The sequence below is a fragment of the Callorhinus ursinus genome, unplaced genomic scaffold (assembly GCF_003265705.2).
Source record: "Callorhinus ursinus isolate GAN/ISIS: 27379988/994484 unplaced genomic scaffold, GSC_fseal_2.0 scaffold18, whole genome shotgun sequence".
Lineage (NCBI taxonomy): Eukaryota > Metazoa > Chordata > Mammalia > Carnivora > Otariidae > Callorhinus > Callorhinus ursinus.
The window spans coordinates 5,611,717-5,633,473 of NW_027397080.1; the positions used below are offsets into that span (position 1 = coordinate 5,611,717).

The 21,757-nt window shown below is 41.3% G+C and overlaps 1 protein-coding gene across 2 annotated transcripts in view; it reads right to left on the bottom strand.

Annotated features, from left to right (window-relative positions):
• Positions 1-9,177: 9,177 nt before the first annotated feature.
• The window catches only part of SMAP2 (small ArfGAP2), a 45,568-nt gene continuing 32,988 nt past the window's right edge, over positions 9,178-21,757 (bottom strand). For both annotated transcript variants that reach the window (XM_025857176.2, XM_073902825.1), the window contains 6 exons: positions 19,787-19,873; positions 18,685-18,766; positions 17,554-17,663; positions 16,608-16,773; positions 15,833-16,149; positions 9,178-10,528 (listed from right to left, as the gene is read on the bottom strand). In XM_025857176.2, coding sequence (XP_025712961.1) covers positions 10,403-10,528; positions 15,833-16,149; positions 16,608-16,773; positions 17,554-17,663; positions 18,685-18,766; positions 19,787-19,873 — 888 coding nt within the window. In that variant the 3' untranslated portion in view covers positions 9,178-10,402. The remainder of the gene's footprint in view (positions 10,529-15,832; positions 16,150-16,607; positions 16,774-17,553; positions 17,664-18,684; positions 18,767-19,786; positions 19,874-21,757) is intronic.

A 21,757-nucleotide genomic window follows, 5' to 3' on the forward strand; every position in this document is an offset into this window, starting at 1 on the left:
ATCCTGTGCCGTCTTATGGAAGCATTTAGGCCGTTCACGTTGAGAGTGATTATTGAAAGATATGAATTTATTGTCATCATGTTGCCTATGAAGACCTTGTTTTTATAGACTGTCCCTGTAAACTTCTGTTGTATATCACTCTTGGGGTCTTTCTCCTTTTATAGAACCCCCCCTTAATATTTCTTGCAGGGTTGGCTTAGTGGTCACATATTCTTTCAGCTTCTGCCGGTCTTGGAAGCTCTGCATCTCTCCATCCATTCTAAATTGACAGCCTTGCCGGACAAAGTATTCTTGGCTGCATGTTCTTCTCGTTTAGTATCCTGAATATGTCTTGCCAGGCCTTTCTGGCTTGCCAGGTCTCTGTGGATAGGTCTGACATTATTCTGATGTTCCTCCCTCTGTAGGTAAGGAATCTCTTCCCCCTAACTGCCCTTAAGATGGTTTTCTTGGTTCTAAGATTTGTGAGTTTTACTATCACATGCCGGGGTGTTGGCCCGTTTTCCTTGATCTTGGGAGGGGTCCTCTCTGCCTCTAGGACACGAATGTTTGTTTCATTCCCCAGATTAGGGAAGTTCTCAGCTACAATTTGCTCAAATATATCTTCTAGTCCTCTCTCTCTCTCCACCCACTCTGGGATTCCAATAATTCTGACACTGGAACGTTTCATAGTGTCACTTATTTCTTTGATTCTATTTTCATGGATTCTGAGTTGTTTTTCCCTGGCCTCCTCTTTTCCCTTTTTATCTATTAAATTGTCTTCCAGGTCACTAATTCATTCGTCTGCCTCATTTACCCTAGCTGTTAGATTATCTAGATTAGATTAGATCTCATTGATAGCATTTTTAAGTTCTGCCAATTCAGCTTTCATTTCTGCTCATAGAGACTCTATGTTGCCATTGATCAATTTCTCCATTCTAGCTATTGTCTTCACAATTGCTAGCCTGAATTTCATCTCCAACATCTTGGTTATATCTGCATCCATTTGTAAATCTGTGGCATAAGTCATAATCTCTGAGTCTTTCCTATTTTAGGGGTTCCTCCTCCTAGTCATTCTGTTGATGTGTGGTTGAGGGAATGTATAGAGTCCAAATTATTGTCACAACCCAAGCAAGATGCACCTATTTTCTAGGGACCTTAGGGTTGCTGGCCTCTTGTTTTCCCGGCCTGTCTTCTGGGGGAGGGGACTGCCGCGCTGTTACTCAGGCAACCCTGTTTGGGCAGAGTTGCCCTGCCCCCTGTGGCGGGGGATGGGCTCAGTGGAAACCGGTTTTTGGGGGGCTTTTGTTCTCCAGTGGCTTTCCCTGGCAGCTTTCTGCGTCTCTTCTGAGAGTCAGAGCAGAAGAGACCGTTTACAACCCTCTGACTCAGAGCAGAGAGATCGCATACTGTTCTTCAGTGAACTCTCCAGGCCACACTGTCTCCATTTCTGTCCATGCTGCTATAAATTGCAGGGTCCTGGGTTGTGCACCCCCTACGCAGAGCTCCCAGTCCTCGCCTCCAGGTCGGGGCACTGTCTCTGCCCTTTGTGCTTCTAAAACCACCACCTGCCCTCAGTTCGCATGCGTGACCTCACCACTCTGGGTTTCTGTCCCGGGGGCTGCCCTAAAGTCCTTTCCCTGCCACTACCGGTCTGTGGGTCTGTGCCCCATCCCCAGCATGGGAGGCTATCACTCACCGGCAGTGCAGGATCCCCTTGGCCAGGCTCCCTCCTGCTGCCATTTATCCTCCGATATCTGCCCACAGAATCACGGCACCCTGCTTCATACCTCAAAACCAACCACTCGCGATATTCTGTTTGTAGAGATCCAGATCTATCTTTTTACATCTGATTTTGTGGGTGTTCAGCTGGTAGATATCCAGCTCAGTTCTGGGGACTGGTTGGAATACAGTCCCCTACTCCTCCGTCATCTTTTTTCCAACCTCTCTCCATTCCTTTTTTTTTTTTTTAAGATTTTATTTATTTATTTTGACAGAGACACAGCGAAAGAGGGAACACAAGCAGGGGGAGTGGGAGAGGAAGAAGCAGACTTCCCACTGAGCAGGGAGCCCAATGTGGGGCTTGATCCCAGGACCCTGGGATCATGACTTGAGCCGAAGGCAGACGCTTAACGACTAAGCCACTCAGGTGCCCCTCTCTCCATTCATTTCTTAACAGTTCTTACTTCACAGGTCAACAAACCAATGTGGGAATTCCATCAGTTGCTAAAGACAGCTTTTCTGACTAGACATGCAAGAACTTAGGGGCTTAAGATTCCACTAGGCCTATGATGAGGCTGAATTGGGTCAAAACTCCATTACCTGATCCCCAAATGCTCCCACCCTAACTTGTGGACAGCGACATTTTGGGTACTCAGGAATTAGTGATATCTAACAGCTAGTATCCAAATGTTGCCCAAGTGTTTGCATAGTTGCCCCAGTGTAGTTACCCAGATAAAATGGCAATGGGTCCCTTTGGGGAAAGCCGGGAGTATGCACTTATATAGGGCTCTTACTAAGCTCCCCTCTCAAGGATACCTGGTCTCCGCATTATTCAGTCAGCTCTAGATCTGTGAACTAGTGCAGGTCTAACAACAGAATGCAGGGCTGCATTTCTATCTTGGTGACATCTGTCTCTAAGGCTGGAGAAATTTTTGCTATACAGTCAAATAAGACTTTAGTGAGCGGCCATTTATCTGGGACTCTATCCTCAATTAATCACCTCCAAAGATCTTGGTATCCAATCTGATTATCATAAATTGCAGGCAGGTCACTGTTAAAGCCTTCTATTTTGGAATATCCCAACTTCACTGAAAATAGGAAGTACATGTCACTAGCATTCTTGACCTACAGGGAACACCTACTAAGTCATGTTTTAATGATTCTAGTACTTCTATAACAAAAGATGCCTCAAGCCTTTGGTAAAGGGAATATCTTCAGGGTTCTTCTAGGGATAGGTTGGAAAAAGGTGTGACATTTTGGTAATTCATTCCAGAATTCCCCGAGTCTTGGATTCTTTTCTCCACATTAGACAAAGGAATTCCATCATCTCAGCTTCTTGGATTGGTCAGTGTTACGTTTAGTTTTGTCTATAAAGCATGCCTAGATGCTAGATCCATGACATTAAATCTAAAATCTGTGTTAGGTGCATCCATATTAATAAATACCACCATATTGTAAATTATATCTTTCTCTTCTTGATTGAACACCCTCCTATTTTCATGAATGCATTTTCTTTTTGCCCGTGACTGTATAAGAGGCTTATATAGCCTCCTCTGTATTTGCTGCCTGGTGTGATATGATGTACCCAAAATAAATTATGAGATATTCCTGCCAACATATTTAACCTGAATCTAATTGGACCTCTAGACCTAATTTTCAGTTTCCAGGTAGATCAAAAATGTAGAACTTTCTACCAATTGGCTTGAGCCCTTCAAAAAGTTGATGGTATGGGAAAAAAAGATGGCACTGTTCCAAACTAAAAGAAATCAAATAGACACAGTAATCAAATGCAATGCATAAACCTAGATTAGATCTTTTCTTTTTTTTAGAGCAACAAAAGACATTCTTGGGATAAGTGGCAAAAATTGAAAATGGACTGAATTTTAGGTGATATGAAATTATTTACAATGGTATGAAAATGGTGTATAGACTATCATTCTTAGGAGGGGCATGCTCAAATATTTAGGGATGAAGCATCAGTATGCCTACAGCATACTTTCAAATGATATAGTGAAAAATGTGTTCAATGTTAAGTTTGTGAGATTCCTTTATGTGGTTGTATAGAACTGTAGTGGTTGTATAGAACTGTAGTTTGATCGTTTCCATTGCAGTTTAGTATTGTTGTATGACTGTATCACAGTTTATTTACTTTTCTGTTGATGGACATTTGGGCACTTGTATCCGTTTATACTCCTACCAGTTGTGTAGGAGAGTTCTCATTGCTCCACATTCTTGTCAACACTTGGATTATCTTTTTCCATTTTAGCCATTCTGGTAGGTGTTTAGTAACGTCTCACTGTGGTTTTATTTGTATTTCCCTAATTACTAATGAGATTGGGCATTTCTTCATATATTTGTTAGTCATTTGGGTCTCCCCCTGAAGTGGCCAGTCAGGCCTCCATTGCCTAGTTTTTACCTAGTAAAAACTCTCTTTCTTATTTTGCAGGAGTTCTTCATATATTCTGGATACAAGCCCTTTATCATGTGTTTCAAATATATTCTCAGTTCTTATTTTTAATCTAGCCAACTTTATAAATCTCTTCATGATTAGTGCTTTTTAACTCCTGTTTCAGTGTTTTTCCTTCTGCCATGAATAAGATATTCTCTATTACCTTTTAGGAGCTTTACCATTTTAATTTCACATTCAGATGTGCAATCCATCTAGAACTAATTTTCGCTATGGTCTGAGGTAGAGGGTCAACTTTCACTTTCTTTCTATCTGTATATCTAATGTTCCATCCTCCTTTATTTGGATGACTTTTCTTTCACTGCTCTGCATTGCCAATTCCATAAATCAATGTGTATCAGGCTGTTTCTGGGTTCTGTATTCTATTCTCTTGGTCTGTGTCTATTTTGTACCAGTTCCACACTGTCTTACTCTAGTTTCATAACAAATCTTAAAATCTGGTAGTGTAATCTCTCCAAATGTTTGTTCTTTTTCCAAAATCATCATTCTATTTTAGGTCCTTTGCATTTCCATATAAATTTTAGAATCAGACTGTCAGTTCCTACAAAAAAAGCCTGGTGGAGATTTGTTTTATGCACTGATGGTAGATTGGCTCTTTCTCCTTGAAGTTCTATAAACTTCTGCTTTATTTTGAGGTCTTAAAAATGCATACTGGTTTAAAATTATATTTTCCTTGTGAATTGAACCTTTAATTATTACATACAAATCCTGTTTCTAATAATGCTTTCTTAAATTCTATTTTGTCAACATATTGATTCCTTCTTACTTTTGATTGTTTGCCTGCTCTTTCTTTTTCCATTTTTTTATTTTAAACATTTTCCTGTCCTTATACTTCAGGCAAGACTCAGAGAGACCTTCACTAAAGGAACTTCAAAGGATATACTTCAGTTGAAGGAAAATGGTCTTAGAAGAAAGGTCTAGGATACCAGAAAATGGACTTTAATTATCCAATCTGACAACCTCAATACCTTAAATACTCCATTTACTGTATTTTTATTTTTATTTGTTCCACTTTTCTATGCTTTTTAAAAAAGATTTTATTTATTTATTTGAGAGAGTGGGGAGAGGGGAAGGGGGGTGGGAAGGAGAGGGAAAGAATCTCAAGCAGACTCCATGCTGAGCACAGAGCCAACCTGGGGCTCAATCTCATGACTCTGAGATCGGGACCTGATTTGAAACCAAGGGTCGGATGCTTAACTGACTGAGCCACTCAGGCACCCCTCTATGCTTCTTTTTTACTCTTACTTTGCCTGAAGCTTGCATTTTCTTATTTCTTATTCCAAGGTTCCCTCTTCTTTGGTTTGTGATTTACACACTCTATTCCTATTCTTAAGAGTAACCCTTAAAACCTGCCGTGTATATTTAACTGAAGGGAGCCTGTTTCTCTACTTTTTCAACTCCTACAATTCACTCTTTAACCCACCATTCTCTGGCTTCTGGTCCCACCATTCCACTAAAACTGCTTCTGCAGAAGTTTCCAAATGTTGAATCCAATGGTCCTTTTATCAATCCGTATCTCAATGGATTTTCCTGCTAATCTGATATTTGTGATCATCCCTCCTTCTTGAGGTTTCTTGACATTGCACTTTCTTGGGAGTTTTTTGTTTTGCTTTGCTTTCCTTACTTCTCTGACTCCTCCTCCTCATTCCCACACCACCTCCTCTCCTTCTTGGGCCTTTCCTCCTTAACCCTGATTAGAAATGAGTATTTCCCCCAAGATACTGTGCCCAGCCCACTACTCTTAATTTAAAAATCCATCCTATATGATCCCCTCCACTCCCATGGCATCAATTACCAGCCTCCATGGGGCTGACTCTCAAGTTCATTTCTCCATCTTAGCTTCTTCCTTGAACAAACCTCAGATTCAAATCCATTTCTAGCTGGTCAACCAGACCTGAATATATCACAGGCATTGCAAATTCAACATGCTTAAAACCAAATTTCTAATTTTCTATATCTCCCCTCTGAAAGGGAAGAGCCAGCTTCTCCTCCTGTAAATTCTCTCTCACACAAGCTAGAAACATGGGAGATTTGATTCCTTCCTCTCCTTCCATCCCACATCTCATCTCCGTTCTACTTCCTAAAATATTTTTTTCTGGTTGTTTTTCCCAAATAGTATTCTATAGTTATTAGGTATTCCAGAAAAAAAATGGATTTCATGGAAAAATAAGTCTTGGTAAATGCTAGAAAGCCTTGAAAAAAGGGTCTTTACTAATGAGAATGAGAAGACAAGTCACAACCTGGGAGAAACTATATGCAAAAAAACAAAAACAAACCAAACCACACCAAACCAAACCAAAACAAAAACAAACACCTCTGAAAAAGGACTGTTACCCAAAATACAGAACTCTTAAACCTCAACACTAAGAAAACAACCTGATTTTTAAAATAAGCAAAGACCTGAACAGACACTTCACTAAGGAAGGTATATAGATGCTAAGTAAGCATCTGAAAATATGTTCAACATCAGGTCACTAGGGGATTGCAAGTTAAAACACTGACACACCACTATGCACTTATTAGAATGGCCAAAATAAAAAATACTGACAATGCCAAATGCTGACGAGGATGCAGAGCAATGGGAACTCTCATTCATTGCTGATGGGAATGCAACATAGTTCAGCTACTTTGGAAGAGTTTGGCAGTTTCTTACAAAAGATATCATACTCTTAATATATGATTCAGTGATCATACTCCATACTATTTACCCAAATGACTGGGAAAGTTATGTCCACATAAAAACCTGCACTTGGATGTTTACAGCAACTTTATAATTGTCAAAACTTGGAAGCAACCAAGATGTCTGTCAGTAATTGATAAACGACGGTATATCCAGACAATGAAATACTATTCAGTGCTACAAAGAAATGAGCTCTCAAGCCATGAAGAGACATGGAAGAATCTTAAATGCATATTTCTAAGTGAAAGAAGTCAATCTGAAAAGGCTACATGTTCCATGACTCCAACTGTATGACATTCTGAAAAAGGCAAAACTATGGAGACAGTAAAACAAAAACAAAACCGTGTGTGTGTGTGTGTGTGTGTATCTCAGTGGGTGCCAGGGGCTAGAGAAGAGGGAGGGATGAAGAGGCAGAGCACAGATGATTTGTACCATTGTGGCATGGGATGCCAATAGTGAAGGAAGTTGTGGGAATGGGGCACAGGGGGCATATGGGAACTCCATACTTTCCACTCAATTTTGCTGCCTTCAATTTCAACCTAAAACTGCCTTCAATAAAGTCTATTAATTTTTTAGATTATTTTTCATATCATTACTATGTGGATAATATATTCTAGATGCACAAGAGATGAAAGAACATACAGTCTTTCCCAAACTTATTTCAGCGTTTTTGTGGAACACCTTTTAGCATCTCACATGCCTCATAAGCGGCTTATGAGCTGCTGCTTTGAGCCACTCCATTCTCCCCTACCCCCACCTACCACGACCCTCGTTCAGTTTTTGCCATCCGTCTGCTCTCCTAGGTCTGGTCTTGTTCCCTCAAACACATTGTTCTCCACAATGCAAGGGTGAGCTGCCTAAAACTCAACTCTGAGTGTCACTCTACCATTCATAACACTAAGGCCAGACTCCCTCTTAGGGTATATAGGAAGCACCCACGGTCTGGCTTGGCCGCACCTCAGTCTCCTCTCTCCCCATACCAACTCACATCAGACCTTACAGACATTGCACTGCTTGTGCTTCCCCAAATGAGCTGTGTTCCTGCAGGTGCTCTTGTCTTTGTTCCCAGGGTACTATCTGTCTGGAATACTCTTCTCCCCACTCCCATCCAACCTGCCGGGTAACTCCTACCTCTCCTTTAGGACTCAGCTCAACGCCCTTATCCTTAGAGAGTTTCCCCTGACTGGGCTAGGAGCCCCTTAGCTCCCATAATCCACCATCTAAGTAATTCTAAGTCTGTTGCCCTGTGAGACGGTGAGCTTCTTAAGAGCAGGAACAATGTCAGATTCATTTTTCCTGATCTGTTGTTCCCAAATTCTAAAAGCTGATGGGCCCCTAAGGCTCAGTCCTCTTCTCGCTATGCCTCCTCCTTAGGTACTTCATCTGATCTCATGGCTTTACATACCACCCATACCCTGATGACTCTCAGACTGAGAGCCCCAGCCAAACAATTTCCAACACAGACATTTACACTTGCTCTATTCTTTTTCCAGATCTCCACATGAGTGGCTGCTTCTTCAGGTCTCAGTTCAAATGTAACTTTCTGACTACTCCAGTTTAGCGGTCCCACACCCACTCTCTCCCCTTAACTCATATCTGAAATTAAATAGTTTGCTTGTTTATTGTCTGTCTCTCCCACCATACCATCCCTTGAAATTGGTAAGTATTAATTCATTGCTTTATTCCAGAGCCTATGACAGTATTTGGCACATTGTAAAAACACTTACTAAATATTTGTTGAATGAATTAATGCCCAACATAGGTCTGGCACATAATACTTGTTGGCATTTGAGTGCTAAGGATCCAATACTGTGCAGAACGTACCACAGGAATTGCTTCATTTGACCTTAAATATGACCATTAGCTCCATTTTACACTGAGACCTAAGGGTTCAGTAGCTTGCCCGGAAAGGAACATGGATACTGGCAGCCTGATCCAGAGCTTACTTTCTTCGCCACTGCGCTATCCTCTCATTTACCTCTGGAAGTATTTAAAAGATGTACTCAAAGGAAAGAAGGGAGGGAGGGAGGAAGGGAGGCGGGTCTCAGCTTCTCTATCTGGTGGGGGAGAAAAGGACTTCCAGTTTCGATGTTCTGTGGCTCTAGCAGGAGCAGATATCCACACTTCCCTCAGCTCGCAACTCTAGACACCACTGGACAAAGGACAGGGGTCCCCCCCTCTGACTGCCTGAGCCTGGTCCCGGTCCTTGGGCATCCCCAGTATAAAATTTTTTAAAACACAGGAAGTAGGGGAACTGCTCCTGGAAAGCAGAAAACCAAGATGCAACTCACCCTCCTTCATGAGTGATACACAGTAACAGCCAAGCAAAGGGTCCTTCCCTGCAATATTTATTAAGGAATTTACACATACACAGGAGAAAGGCAACCAGGAATTGTGGTTCCCACAGGTAAAATCTTTTAAGCAAAGTTTTCTTGTTTTAATATTCAGGTAGGGTGAACAATGACTGACAGGAAAACTGTCCAGGCTCTCTGCCTCACACACCTGGAGAAGGTGGGGAAACAGAGCAGCCTGGGATACACAGGCATGAAAGAGTGATTGGCAGATGAGGGGGTGGGAAGGGAGCTATGCATGAGATTGCAATTTTTTTTTTAACTATATGAAAAAGTGGCAACAGTTTTAGGCTGTTGATAAATTAACTCCTCTCTGTGTAAACCTAAAACAAAAACAAAAACACCCAGAGCAGATGGGGAAAGAGTGGGAGGTGAAACACACCACACACACACACACACACACGCACACACACATTAAGCTGTGCATTCCCACTGGAGGGGCTGGTCCTCCAGCCATAGAGCCAGATCCCACTGCAGGTAGGATGGAGGCGGGGCAGGGTGTGTGATCTTGTGCAGGACCTTCATAAAGTCTTTGGTGCTAATGAAGGCTAACTGAAGCCATGAGTCCTGAAGCCTCAGGTCCAGAAAGCATTTCAGGGCAAAGTAGAGTAATATTTTTGCTCATCCTCACAGGAGGGGGTTTGCCTCAGCCCAGGGCTAGGGCCAACCTGATCTAAGACTCAAGGAGTATTTAATTTGATTTCAGTACTTTCTTCATTCCCATAAATTATGGGAGCACAATGTCTCCTTCTTCAACCAAAAATTTAAACATGTAGAAATAGCTTAGCAACGCATACAGAAGTACCTCTGAACCCTCCCCACTTTGCCTAAAAGACAACAACTCCAGACCTTTCTGAGAGGTTTTAACCTCAGGGGAAAGGTACTCAAAGGTGTGCACCTTTCTCCCACAGTTTAAGTGCCTTCTGCCAACAATTCCTAAGGTGCTGGTGCCAGGAGAGGACAGGCTGAGGCTGCAGAGGAGGTCGGGATGGCTAGGGGACACGTACAACATAGAGCAACAGAGAGGTCTGCATGTCCGAGAAGTGGCTGGGCTGGGCAGAATGCCAAACCCCAAACGACAGATTGAGCAATTTCTAAACCAAACAGAGAGGTAGGAAAGGGGGATGGGATGGGGGAGTTGGGGAAAGAGGAAAACTGGGAGAGAGAGGGTTGATGAGAGTGGTAGCCATACAGGTGTTTTTGTTTTTACTTCCACATCTGAGGGCTGAGAGTCTGATTTGCTGCCTGTCCATTTCCGCCGCTCATCGACTGTCCATAGCTCAGCACACCATGGGCTCCACAGAAGTTCATCCCAGCCATCTGCTGGGTCATCTGAAAGGGAGAGAGGAGACTTTTAGACCAGGCTGTGGGTATGCAGCCAGTTACTGCAAAAAGGCAGGGGAGGAGTCTTTCCATCTGCGGGGAGGGGCTGATTAGGACAAAGGGAAACTGTTATGGTACAGATCTGCCCTGAACCTTAATAGATCCTTTTGTGGGCTCCAGACCACGTAAATGAAGGACTTCGCAGAAGGGAGGTGTTGACAGAGACTAATGCTCAGGGAGGGAAAGGAGTCCTGGAGCTAGTCAACATCAAAGCAGCATGAGACGTTATTCTTTTTCCTTTCTAGTCTCTCATCCTAAAAAGAAGGGGCCTATTGTTAACTTGCTAGCCCCAAGAGCATGCAGACGAGCCCCCAGCGCTCCTGTCTTATCTCCAGCAGAGTTATTACTGTCAGTGCCACTGAAAGTGGTTGTGCACGCTCAAGCAGAGAGAAAAGGAAAAAGAAACTGGACTGTTTGGAATGAACAAAGGAAGGCAAAAAGAAAGAAAAAGAGAAAAAAGACCAATGGGTCTTCGGTGTGTGAGAGGGGAAGTTGCTGGGAGAAAAGAACCAGTGGAATAAGGTCTGAGTGGGGCTGGGGACTCCTTATGAATGAGACTGAAAGACTGGCCTCTGGCAGTGAAGAGAGGAAAACTATTTATCAAGAAAAATGCCTTAAATCTCCCAAGCCTGGGACATTTCTGTGTAAGTTCTTTTTCTTGAGGAGAAGGGCTGTTTTTCTCCCACCAACTTTTTTTTTTAAAGATTTTATTTATTTATTTGACAGAGAGAGACACAGCAAGAGAGGGAACACAAGCAGGGGGAGTGGGAGAGGGAGAAGCAGGCTTCCCGCCGAGCAGGGAGCCCGATGCGGAGCTCGATCCCAGGACCCTGGGATCATGACCCTAGCCGAAGGCAGACGCTCAACCGACTGAGCCACCCAGGCATCCTGCCCACCAACTTTTTTAAAGAAAACCTCAAGCTTATAGAAAAGTTGAAAGAACAATATAATGGAACCCATATATCCTTCCTTAAATTCACAACTGTCAACACCTTGCCCCATTTTTTCTCTGAGATCTATATATCTTGTATGGGACCTTCGTACATATGTATGTGTACATGTTTGATGCGCACTGAAAACTGCAGATGTCCTGACATTTCACCTTTTAGTAAGTCAGGAGGCATCTCAGAAGAAAGAATACTTTCCTGGACCCACAAAACAAGAAATTTAATATGAATACAATACTCTAATATAGGTTACATTTCATTTTCATATTCCTTAGTCTCCCTTTAATACAGAACAGTTCCCCCACCACTTTTTCTTTCCTGACATTGTTTTCGGAATCCAGGCCAGTTATTTTGCAGAAAATCCTTCAATTTGGATTTACCTCACATTTTCTCATGATTGGATCAAGTTAAACATGACGTGATATCATGTCCCCCTCAGTACAAGATACCAGGAAGCACGTGATGTTCATTTGTCCCATTGTTGGTAATTTTACATTTGAGCACCCACTACCATGGGTAGTATCCACCATGTCTTTTTTTTTTTTTACTGTAATTAGTAAGTAATCTAAAGGGTATTTCTTTGAGAATATGTGAATATCCTATTCTTTCTACAATTACCAGTTGCCATTCTTTTGTAAAGAAGGCTTTCCCTCCCTCTTTCCCACACACATTTCAAAAAATGTATCACTATGGACTCATGGGATTCATTTCCTTTAGTGTTATAATCCATCAGTGTCATTCCTTTTGATGTTCAAATTGTCCCATAGTTGGACAGTGGGAGCCTCCAGAAGTTGGCTCATGTGTCCTTTTGACATGTTCTCACCAGTTTCATAGCACTTCATTACTTATACAAATTAGGAAGGACTGAAAATAGCAAATTCAAATCCCAACTATGAAAGCTAGAAAAAGAAGATCAGAGTAACTCAAAAGGCAGATATAAAAGGATATAATAAAGATAAACCAGAAATTAAGGTCAAAAACAAGTAAAGAAAAAATGTAGAATAAATAAAACAAAATCCTGTGGGTTTTTTATATATGTATATGTATAATTAACAAAATAGACTACTAGTTAACCTAATAGAAAGGGCAAGGGGGAAGGAAACCACAAACATACAAAATAAGATGTGACAAGGGAGAAATAACCATTGAAACAGGAAACTAAAAAATCATGAGACAGACTGCTTGGCTTAACCTTTGATAAATGCATTTGAAACCCCTGATAAATTAGCTAATCTAGGTATTATCTCTTCTTTTTTTTTTCCCAAAGATTTTTTAGCTAATCTAGGTAAACAGAGTTTTCCAAAGCTGACTTTCATAGAACAAAGAGAGAATGCTATCAAAGAATTACTACATAAAAAAGCAAAAGGCCTGCATAACTGCATGTGGGAATTCTACCCAATCTCCAAAGACCTACATAAACTATTCCAGACTACATAGAAAGGGAAACATGAAAATAGTTTTTATACAGCAGGTGAACATTGTCATCCAAACCTGAGAAAGACCGCGTGTGCATGCATACGTGTGGGCACGCACACATGCCACTCCAACTCTTTGCCCATCTTTGTGTTCAGACTTTAAATCACTTTGTTTCAGTGGATTTTTTTGTAACTAGTATAAGATTAGGCATTGCTTTGTAAGCCAATTTAAACATCTTTTTCTTTTCATAGAAGAGCTACCTGTTGATATGACTGATGTTTGGTCTTAATTCTATCATGTTACATTTTTACTGTGTTTGTTATATTTGCTGTACTTCATAGTCTATGCATTCCATTTTGTTGTAAAGTATTCCTTTGGTATTTATAAAGCTTCATTTTTTGTTCTAGTGGTTACCTTTATACTAATAATTTCTGTCTTTTGCTTCCTTTATTCCGTACTCAAGCTTCTACCATTTGGCGTGTCAGCTTATTACACCCTTTAACTTCCACCTATTTCCTATGCAATAATTTATCCTACCTCCTCCTTTTTATCTTCTCCTCTTTTTTTAATCTTCTCTTCTTACCATTGTTTGTTCTGAGTAAAACATATGTTTTTCTATCCTTGTCATTACCTTAGTTTTAGTCTTAGATTTTCAATTAAACATTTATTCACCATCAGTCCTTTTGCCAAAATGTCCCGACTCATCTCTTAGATGGATGAAGCTTATCTTCTGGTACATTCCACAGGAAAGACTTATAAGTATGATATTCTCTGATTTCTTGCATATTTAAGATTTTTTTAAACAGCCTCAATCCTTGAAGGATAGCTTGTCTGGCTGTAAAATACTTGTCTCACATGTATGTGAGTATTTTAAAAATACTCCCCCCTTTGCTTTTTTTTTTTTTTTTTTTTTGCATTTAGAAGTCTAATGTCAAGCTGAGTGGTCTTTTTTCTTTAAAAAATGGCAGATCTGGGGGGATGAGAGGTAAGGAGAGGGTTGGAGCCCTGAGAATTTTTCTTGTTCCATAAAATCTAAAAGTTTACTGGGATGTATGTTAGAGTTGACCATTCTGGGTCAGCTTTTCCATACTCAGTGGGATCCTTCAACATTATATTGAAGTCTTTTATTTATAGGATGTTTTCTTGTATTATAGATTTAAATATATTAATTCTGCTCCACTATTTAGTTTTTCTTCTTTGGAGTCTCCAATTATGTTAGGCCTTCTTTGCTTAATTTCTACATTACCTTCTCTTAGATTTATTTTCCTGCTTCCTATATTTAGTTTCCATTCTCTGACCTGTGTCATACCTTTCTTCAAAGCCAAATATATTTTCAGTTGAACCTATTCTCCTTTGGCTAACTTGTAATTCAGACTTTATTTCTAAGATAATTGAGTCTTTCTTCAATTTCTTTCCTGAATTCAGTAAAGTTTCATTTCATAACTTCCAGTTTTTTTGTCCATTTTGGTTCTAAGTTTTTAGATTTCTGATTCAAGCTGTTTCGTCTTCAAGTGTTAAAGGACATTTCATTCAGGTTGGTGGCTTGTGTAACAGTTTTCTTCTGTTCATGGCTGTTTTGGGAGGGAGAATTTTCATTTCTTGATACGTTTTGATTTTCATTTTCTATTTCATCTCATAGCAGTTTGTATAAATGTCACCGGCCACTTTCTATTTATTTTGTAGTGCCTTATTTTTCCGAATCAGGAATAATAGATAGGTGTGAGAGTTCCGGGAGACTTACTAGATTTCTTAGTTCAAGAGCACCCTCTTCTGTTGGTATTGTGAAATTATTTGGAAGGAGGGGAGAGGATGGTTTATCTTCTCATTTTGTGTTTCCTTTTTCCACTTCTCATTTCTTACTTTCCCTTCACTATCAGGTCCCCAAAGAGCACCTCTTCCTTCTAAGTCACCCCCATAGGGGAGGCCTGGGTGGCTCAGTCGGTTAAGCAACCAGCCTTCAGTTCTGGCTCAGGTCATGAAGGTCGTGAGATCAAGCCGAGTCAGGCTCCACGCTGGCTAGGCACGGGCCCTGCTTAAGATTCCAAGTCACCCAGGGCGCCTGGGTGGCTCAGATGGTTAAGTGTCTGCCTTCGGCTCAGGTCATGATCCCAGGGTCCTGGGATCGAGCCCCGCATCGGGCTCCCTGCTTAGCGGGGGGCCTGCTTCTCCCACTTCCTCTGCTTCTCCCCCTGCTCTCTCTCTATCTCTGTGTCTCAAATGAATAAAAAAAACTTAAAAAAAAAAAAGATTCCAAGTCACCCCCATTACCCTAGAAGCAATGCTTTTCCAGAGCTACCACATTTAACCCCATATATTTCAAGCACCTCATTTTCAATTCTCCACATAACTAGAGTTCTAATTGCAAAGTCTCAGACCTTTTCTCACCATGCCTCTAATCAGGGTGGGTCTTCTTTCCAGGGGGTGATTTTACCTATGTTCTGTCATCTCCAGCCCCCTGCTCCCTCTCCTCTTTCCACATAGTCTCTCCGATGCTGGCTCTGCCGGATTTGGGTGTTTACTGCCATGTAATTTGAAGTCTGCAGTATTCTGTCTACTAGATGTGGCAGTCATGGGTTATGAGTGGTTTTATTTGCATTCCTTATTTACCTATATAGGGTTTTTTAAATTTTTGTTTTGAGGAATGTGTGGAGAAATTTAGATTGAGGCAATTACCCTCATTCTACAGTAACCCAGAAATCCTCAGGAAGTCTGACATTAGGTAGACCTTCTAGGAAAAAAAAAGGGTGGGGAAGGGTGGCAAACTTAAGAATGTCTCTGCATTGTCTCATTTACGTTAGTTATAAGGGTTCAAAGGATAAGGGAGTGATGACATGAGACAGCCTTGAGGAAGGCTCAAAACTCTTGTCCCAAGGAAAATGGTGTAGCTTACCTGAGTAAGGTTCCACTGCAGCTGCTGAGCTGGCTGAACCCCATACATAGTCTGCGGCATGGCTGCCATGCCTGCCATGTAGCCAGCCTGCTGGGTGGTCATCATCCCATTTGGCACACCCATCATTGAAGCCTGCATGCCACCCATATAGCCTGCAGGCATGGCCATGGGGGCAACCATCCCAGAAGCTCCTGGCTGAGCTCCCATGCCTACTGGCGGGGGCATCATGCTCCCCATTATGCTGTTAGGAGGTGTGACCCCAGGGAAGCTGGGGTAGGCTGTGGGATACGCCATCTGAGCCGGAGCCATGAACATTGCTGCCAAGAAAACAAGCAGAGAACTATTTAAGAGGAAAGTGTACCAAGTCAGTCCAAATCCACTGGCTACTCCTTTCTGGCTAAAATTTCTCAGTAGCATTTCTACTCCACTCAGAATGCTCTTTTACATAGCAGAACAGTTAGATTCTCTACAAGACTTGCAATGGCTTACCACTGGACTGCTGACCTAGCCACTTTCCTTTCAGGGTCCAGGTCCAGACCTTGAGTCAGACTTCATAGAGGTGTGACACCAGACCCCACAAAAGTATGGCTCTGAGTTACATTAATATCTACCTCCTGACACTTTGTAGCTTCACAAAGAATGTCATGTTCAGGCCTGTTTAGGGTATAATGTCCTGGGGCCCCAAAGCAACTACCCCCTATTACAACAAATAATTCCTGCACATAAGTCCTCATGTCTCTGTCTAGCGTAATGCCACCACCCCCGTGAAACCTACCTTGGGCAGGCATTTGAGGTGTCTGGGATCCATACAGTGAAAGGATGGAGTCTTTAGAGAGTTGTTTCTTGCCTGTTTCTTCTGATTTGCTCCCTGGCTCTGGAAACAGGTTCAGGTTTTCAGGAACGGAGCCGGCACTCCCTGCAGTTGGCATGGAACCTACAACCTTGGGGCAAAAGGAGCAGGGGGAGAGGGGAGAATTGGAGCGGTCCTCACAGAGGTCTCGGTAAGGACCGCCCTCATTTCTCTGCTGCTTCTACATTCATGGGCAAGTGAATAGTTTCCTGACATTTCTACCACACAAATATTGAAAACACCTGATAGTTAAGCTCTGGTGCAATTCTTTATTCTACAGTTGAACAATGTGATTTGGTGAAAAACAAACAAAAATCTACAAATGACGCAGCCACAGAGAACTGAGTTTAGACCCCAGTGCAGCCATTTACTAGTTGCATAACGAGACGCTAGTCATAACTCTTCTGAATTAATGTTTCCTCATCTATAAAATACCCATTTTGCAGGGCTGTGGTAAATATTTTCAGTTATAAAAGAAATATGCGAATGGATATACTAAATCACCTAGCGCTGTGCCTGGTTATAAGCAGGTATTCCACAAATGGTAGCCATTAACAGTTTCAAGTCTTTCACACCTCCAAATTCTCTGGCAGTAACCCTCATGCTGGGGAGCTGACCTAAAGTACCATTCTTTACAGTGTGACACACCTTCAACAGAAGCCCACTCAAAGGACCCACTTTTGGGGGGGGCAGGAGACAAAATGGAATGACAGTAATCCTAGGCTGTAACAGAGATGACAGGGTTAAGGGAAGAATCAAGAATTAAGAAAACCAAAGTCCAATTCCATCAAGGAAGTATGAATTGGTTCCATATTATCAAAATTATTCTTTTCAGAATGTCCTTTAATTCTAAGGCGCCCACATGACTCACCTTTCTGGAAACTGAAGAAGAGGGGGATGGAACAGAAGCCAAAAGGTCTAAATCCTTCTCTAGGGTATTGCTGGTCTTACTATTTGCCATGGAGCAGGACACAGGAGCATCTGGAAAGAGAGAGCAAAGCTCAACTGTAGCACTGCTCATTAAGCCCATGCCTTCCTTCTATTCTAGACACAAAGCAGACAGAGAAAACCTATATGCTCCATCAGGGACCTGGAAATCTAGGCTTCGGAAACCATTTAGCTTGGATGGGGCATCTCAAAAAAGGCCTCACCTTACCCTCCCAGGAACATGCTGGAGAAGCCTGCGGCCCAGCTATCTGGGATGGGGCAGCAGAAATCCAGACCTGAAGGCTATCTCAGCCTCCTAGCAAAGGGGCTGGCTGGCTCCCTTCTGGCTATATGAGGGGTAGAGCTGTGTAGCTTTCATCTCTTTTTTTCAGAGATAAATGGAAGGTATAGAAATTATAAACCTAAATAGCCAATAACCTAAATCAGCAGAAATGCACTGAAACCAAAGTATTACAGCCATGATATCTGCGAAAGGTAAAGAATAGGTTCTATTTCTGAAAGGGGCAGAACCACTAGTTCAGGGTTTCAAAGGTTTGGAGAAAAATAACCACAAGGTTAATAGGCCATCTCAGAAACAGGATGCGCCTGAAAAATGAGAGGGATGGGGACATGGCTCCTGGGTGCTGGTTTAGTGAAACTTGCTAACATTTACTGAATGCTTAGTTTGTGCCAGGCAAGGGGCAAAGAGCTTCAGAGGAACGATCTCACTGAATCCTCCCAACAACACTTCTGAAGTAGAGATGGTTATCATCCTTATGACACAGATTAGGAAAGCAATGTTCAGAGGTTAAGTAAACTAACCAGGGTCACAAAGATAGTAAGTGGCAGAGATGGGACTCTAACTCCAAACCACTACGCTATACTGTTGCTCTGAAAAGTGTAAACACTTCTTAGAATGACTGCTCAGATGTAAAACAACAGGAAAAACATGAGAGAACAATCTTAACGATGAAAACACAAACTGAAGAATCCCATCACTACCTAGCTTCCCAGGGTGACAGAGAATTCATCATAATGTGTAAGATTATGGGAGTGGGAAAAGTCTGACTCTTACCAAGGCCCAACAAATCCATGACAGGGGCTGAGGATTTCGGGGAGCTTTTCCGAGGTAGCTGTGGATCTTCTTTTTTCTGTGGCTAAGGTGAAAATATGTTAAAGAAAGAAATAAGCAGGTGTTTTTGAACGCTTTTTTCCCTTCATCACTGTAAAGCCACAGGTGTTCTTGTGGTATTCCTCAGAGTTCCAAAGAAAGAAAACTCAGGAAGTGTCAGGCGAAAGAATCACGTCAGGAAGCACAAGTGCATAAACCAAACCTAAAGTGAAAAAGATATCATCTGTGCTTGTTTGGCTTTCTGAAACCAAGACAACCACAGAGCAGGAGGGCCAACAAAAATAGCAGGTTTTGATCCCAGGAAAAGCCAAGAATAAAGATAGGTGTTTTGTGGTGTAAGAGCCAAGAGCCAACAAATCTCCCAGTGATTAGAAAAACTTTAATACCAAAAGGGAGATCAGTTTAAAGATTACCTAATTCACTCTGCCCGTATCATTAATGACTGTGTTCTGCAGACAGTACGATTCAGAATGATAGTCAAAGACTCTTCCTTAAGCAAATAGTAAAAAGTCCTCTCTCCCAAGATTCCAAGCTCTTATATTAGAGTATCCACTACTACAGCCACAACGTCCTGTGAAAAAAGAAAGGTGTCTACTTCAAGATGACAAAGCAAGAATACAAGAAGGATTAAAACGGATCAGTATGGCCCCACTTCTGGACTGTTCTTAACTGCAAAAGGAAAATGAGGTAGAGAGCATCTAATGAGAGAGGATGCATGTAGCATCTGCTTCAGGAGGTATCACACAGTCACGGCATTCTGGCATGGAACGTGCCTCTTGCTCAGATGGGACAGATGCAGTTCCCAAACCCCCAACTGGCCCCAAAGAGAAGCGTCACAGAGCAGATCAGGCAACAGCAAGGCAATGCGAAAGCATCAGAAATGGCAGCCGGTAATCTAATCTAAATGTGGAACCCTTTGGCCCCAGGTAAAATGGTGCAATATGCTACCGACCCCACCCCACCCACCAGAAAGCCTCCTTCCCCTCCCCTCCACATATAAACACATCCGAGGCCATCCACCTAGTGCAAAAACTTTCCCACTTACCATTTTAACTTTCTCAAAAACAACAGGTTCCATTTTTTTCTCTGGAGCTGGTTCACTTCCTCTTTTCCACTTGTCATCTTTTTCTTTCTATATAATGATTTAACAAAACAAGACAAAGAACACAGGCCCCATGGTGACTAACAGTTTTACAAATTGTAATTCCAAATGTGCAAAAAGGACACAAAAAGTTCCTACTGAATCTGATGCAGGAGTCTGCCAAACTTAGGGGTTTCTTTGTACGGGGCATGAGAGCTGGTCTCTTCCACATTAGCCTCAATACTGTAACAGGCATCTTTCACATCTCATTAAGTACCTCCTTATTCTGTCTAACTCATCTATGACTCCTGAAATTGAGTCCAGGCTACCTACAGAAGTTATAAACGTTTCACCAGTTGGCTGCCCCTTTGGGACCCAAATTTAACTTGCTCATCCTTTGAGGGGTACCCCCCTCACTTGGTACACCAGTAAATAAATTCGTGTTCACCTTACTTGACATACATCCTTTGTGATTTTAAATTCAATCATAAGTCCTCTCAATCTTCATTTCCTTTCTTTTAAAATCAGAAAATAAACTGTAATTTCAAGCTTAAAGATTAGGAAAACAAAAAATTAAGGAAATAGGGAAAAAAAAAGAGTAAAAGGATCAAAGTATCCCTTTTAGGGTGTCCTAAATGAGTTGCCTGAATAAAATAAGAAAGCACATCAAAAATAAAAGGTTAGAAAGTCTCAGTTTTTGTTACTTCCAGAGGCAGTTTCATAATACTTTCATAGATTATAATATTATTGATCTTATTTTTAACATCAAATGAACATCTAAACGCAAAACAGAACCACAGAGTAAACTTAAGAACACGGACATATAAAAGGAAGTACATTCAAAAAAATATTCAGCCTTGCCAATGATCAAAAAGTGAGATTTAGGGTGCCTGGGTGGCTCAGTTGGTTAAGCGACTGCCTTCGGCTCAGGTCATGATCCTGGAGTCCCGGGATCGAGTCCCACATCGGGCTCCCTGCTCAGCGGGGAGTCTGCTTCTCCCTCTGACCCTCTTCCCTCTCGTGCTCTCTATCTCTCATTCTCTCTCTCTCAAATAAATAAATAAATAAATAGTGAGATTTAAAATACTTTTTTGAGGGGAGAAAATAATACCTAATGTTGATAGGAATGGAGTAAAACTAGCTCTCTTCTACAATGCTGAGAAGACAGCATAAAACAGTACAACTTCTGGGAAGTATACTGGCAAAAGTAGGAAAAGACAAACACTGAACCGCTCTAACCTAGATAATACTGTATCTTGTAATGTATCTTAAGAAAATAATCCAAAATATGGAAATATAACCTTATGCACCAAGATGTTCATCCCAGAATTATTTATGAAGAAAAATTTAAACATCCTTTCTTGTCTTCTATATTGTCTCCTCCACAGAAGGAGAATGGTAAAATATACTGTGATCTAGTAACTCACTGAAGGGTGCAACAATGAAAAGTTATGAACATTATATAAGTAACATAAAAATACATGACATGCTAAACTGAATGAAAATAGTAGACAATCTATATTATAATTGTGCCTCCTAAAAGTAACTACAAAAAAGAAGTTACACACCAAGGTGATCATCACTGGTAAAGATGATAAAGGTAGGCATGGATTTTCCACTTTAATTTTCATATCTGTAATATGATATTATAATCACAAAGAACACATGTGACTATGTCTGTTTCATACATGATGTAATGCTTTAATACAGAACACTTTATTTTTTGAAGTAAAAAATGCTTTATCTGCCCATTTAAAAATAATACTCTAACAGAGCAACTTTTTTTCAATTTGATATTAACTGTCTTCACTTAGCAAATATTAATTCTTGGCATATAAATCTTCACAAGAATATTTTTAAAAACTAAGTACATCAAATAAAAATTCTTGGAATAGCTTTTTGGTAAACAGGAGGTCTTTCTTTCCTAAGTGAAAA